This window comes from Egretta garzetta, unplaced genomic scaffold (assembly GCF_000687185.1).
Source record: "Egretta garzetta isolate BGI_Z169 unplaced genomic scaffold, ASM68718v1 scaffold283, whole genome shotgun sequence".
NCBI classification, from domain to species: Eukaryota; Metazoa; Chordata; class Aves; order Pelecaniformes; family Ardeidae; genus Egretta; species Egretta garzetta.
The window spans coordinates 1560448-1563346 of NW_009259043.1; the positions used below are offsets into that span (position 1 = coordinate 1560448).

A 2899-nucleotide genomic window follows, 5' to 3' on the forward strand; every position below is an offset into this window, starting at 1 on the left:
CCCCAGGCCCCGCCAAGCCTTTGCATCTCGCAAGCCCTGCCTGGCACCAGGGGCTTCTTGGGGAGCAGGCACCGTCCCCAGCCCCTGCCCCAGGAGGGTGCAGGCTGGGCACCCCTCACTCCCAGCTCTTGCCCCCGCAGCAGTTACCTACTGTCTGGCTCAAAACACCTCTGCTCTTCCCTGTATTCAAAACCTAGATCCGGCAAGCAATTTTTTTTTTTGCCTGTCCCTTGAGCCGCTTGCTTGGCTCCCTCTACACAGAACTGGCAGGGAGGCTCCAGCTAAAAGAGCAATTCCTCCAGCGATGAGCAGGGCGCCTGTCAGCATCTTCTGCAAGGGCTCCCTTTCAACGCCCCAACTCAGAGCGCCAGCAGTCCCCCCGCAGACGCAGCCTCTTAAGTCATCAGAACAAGCTGCACTTGAGCCCTGCATTTTGGCTCCTTAAAAGTCTTAAAAAGACTGCAGGGCCATTCCAGAAAAGCACACTTCACTCCTCATATGCTTACAATGGGACATATTCGCACTCTGTTACCCAGGGAATTTGAGATGCTTTACCTTTTTTAGCTCCTTCGGGCACTATTCTGTACACTTTATAGGGATCTGAGATGTCCAGCTGGCTTCTCTCCACCAGTTCTTCAAAGTCATTGCTCTTGTTCAAAGCACACCTTAATCTTGTCTTCCAGGTAGGGGGATCTGGTTTATCAATGCCCTCTCTGAACTTGCCTTTAAAAAGAGCCCAAGCCTGGAAACATTTCAGATAATCAAAAGAGCAAGAAAAAAAAAAAAAAAAAAAAAAAAAAGGGAAAAAAAAAAAAAAAAAGAAAAAAAAAGAGAAAAAAAAAGAGGAAAAAAAAAGAGAAAGAGAAAAAAAGAATCAACTATAAGGTATAAGTCCACAATGCTTGAAACAGCATATATGTGTGCGCCTACACATGCATGAATTTACTCCCTACAGCTTTAGGCTAAGAAAAAAAGCAGCATGGTAAGGTAGGAAAAACAGTTTAGCAGGCACAAGGAAAGGGAGAAAATGATCCAGTGTGGAAACAGATGTGCTGCAATCCCACAAGCATTTCACTCCACATGGAGAAGTGGGAAAGGGCGGGCTGTCTCATCCTGCAAACACAGGGGACACCAGGGCACGGCCGGGGCCACCAGGCAGGCAGCCGGCGGCAGCGGGCACCCAACAGAGCCTGCAGAGGCGGGCGGCGAGGACGGGATGGTGAGGGACCATGGCAGAGCCTCCGGGCACCCTTCCTGCCCCAGCTGTGTCCCACAAATCCCGACCCTGGGCTGAGCCCTACCTTGAAGAGGGCAGCATCCTCCTCGCGGTTGTAGTCCTGCTTGCCGGCGTGCTTCCAGGGGATGCGGAAGATGCTCTTCTCATCGTTCTCCCATACCAGCCCCGGGTACTTGCCGCTGTCTATCTGGTCGATCAACCACTGGCGGAGTTTCCCGTTGCCGCAGCTCACCGAGTTCATCCCGCACTCGCCCGGCTCCAAGTTCATGCCACTCGTGTCGGGGGTCAGGCGGGGGGTTTTGGGGTGCCTCACTGAGCCCACCTCTCCGCACACGCCCAAGCACCAGCTCTCTGGGGGGGCTGTGGAGGAGGGGGAGAGGGGCAGGATTGGGGGGAGGAGAGGAAAACCCACAGGTCAGGTGCTGGCTGAAGTCCCCATGTAGAGCCCCGCCAGCGGTCCCCAGTCCCCAGCGCCACATGTATCACACCAAATGGCAGCTACAGCGTGCAGGGGGGGCCCCAGGGAGCCCGGAAAACACGGTACAGAGCCTCAGGAAATGGGGCACAGCCCCCCCCAGCCCTCCCCAGGCACCGCTCGTGCTGCAGACTTTGACAGACTTCCCCCCTGTCCCGACACTGTTTTGCATGAACATATGCGGGTTGTTGAAATTTTCACTGCAAGTGACTTAAGGCGCAAACCCCCTGTCCTGCTCGGAGTTCAACTGGGTTTTTACTTTTTAACCAGAAAAAGAAAAAAAAATTGCATAAAAATGCATTTGCATATGACAGTGCACATACGTAACGTGAGACACGTGCGCACAATTTGGAGAGCTTCACAGGCAGTTAGAGGATTTATACGGCACCTAACTGTAACATTGAAGTAGTTTTCCCAGGCTCGCTTAAGCAAGACGCAGTTGAACACATGACGTCCCATACATATCTACCCTTCCAGCTGCTCCCAAAATGCATATATAGTAACATTCAAATCTATACATTGCAAATACCTAAAAGCGGAAAGGGAGCAACCCACGGAGCCTGGCAGAAGGGCACTGTCCCCCAAGACGTGGGAGCTTGCAGCCAGCCACGCGGAGCCCCAGCTATGCACAGAGGTGCGGGCACGCACCGGGAGCGGTGTGGGCACCCGCTGGAGAGGTCCTAACCTGAGGACACGGACACCAGTGATGGGGACCTGGCATCAAGGTTTCGCTACCTGACCTGGAAAAGTGCTTGACTGCCCAGAAGTTTAGGTTGGTGGGGGGGTCTTCCCCCCATGACATCTAATAAAAAAGTGATTCCTCGCCCACAGTCTCTGCCTGTACAGACAGGGAGACCTTCAGAGACCCCTGGTATGACAGGTGCACGCTACTGCACCCCTTGCACCCCTCCTCGGGCGGCAGCATCCCCCCCTCCTTCAGACACCGAACCCGGTCCCCCAGTTTATTCCCTGGGCACATCGTGCCCGGGGGGCGGCCGGGGCCGCGGCAAACCCGCGCGTGTCCCGCCGGAGCCCGTGCAAAGACCCCCCAAAAGTCCTTTCCCCTCTTTCGACAGAGAACGAAGCGGATCCCCCGCCACCCCTTCCCGCCACCCTCCCCAGGGCAGGGGGAACCGGGGGCCGGTGCGCGCCTTCACCTCGGGAGCGGATAAAGGGGCGTGGAATAT

The 2899-nt window shown here is 55.2% G+C and overlaps 1 protein-coding gene across 1 annotated transcript in view; it reads right to left on the bottom strand.

Annotated features, from left to right (window-relative positions):
- IRF4 (interferon regulatory factor 4) overlaps positions 1–1586 on the bottom strand; it is a 13260-nt gene extending 11674 nt beyond the window's left edge. Inside the window, exons 1-2 of the mRNA XM_009634999.2 lie at positions 1302–1586; positions 556–742 (exon numbers count right to left, since the gene is read on the bottom strand). Of these exons, the coding sequence (XP_009633294.1) occupies positions 556–742; positions 1302–1505 (391 nt within the window). The 5' untranslated portion in view covers positions 1506–1586. The remainder of the gene's footprint in view (positions 1–555; positions 743–1301) is intronic.
- Positions 1587–2899: the final 1313 nt, after the last annotated feature.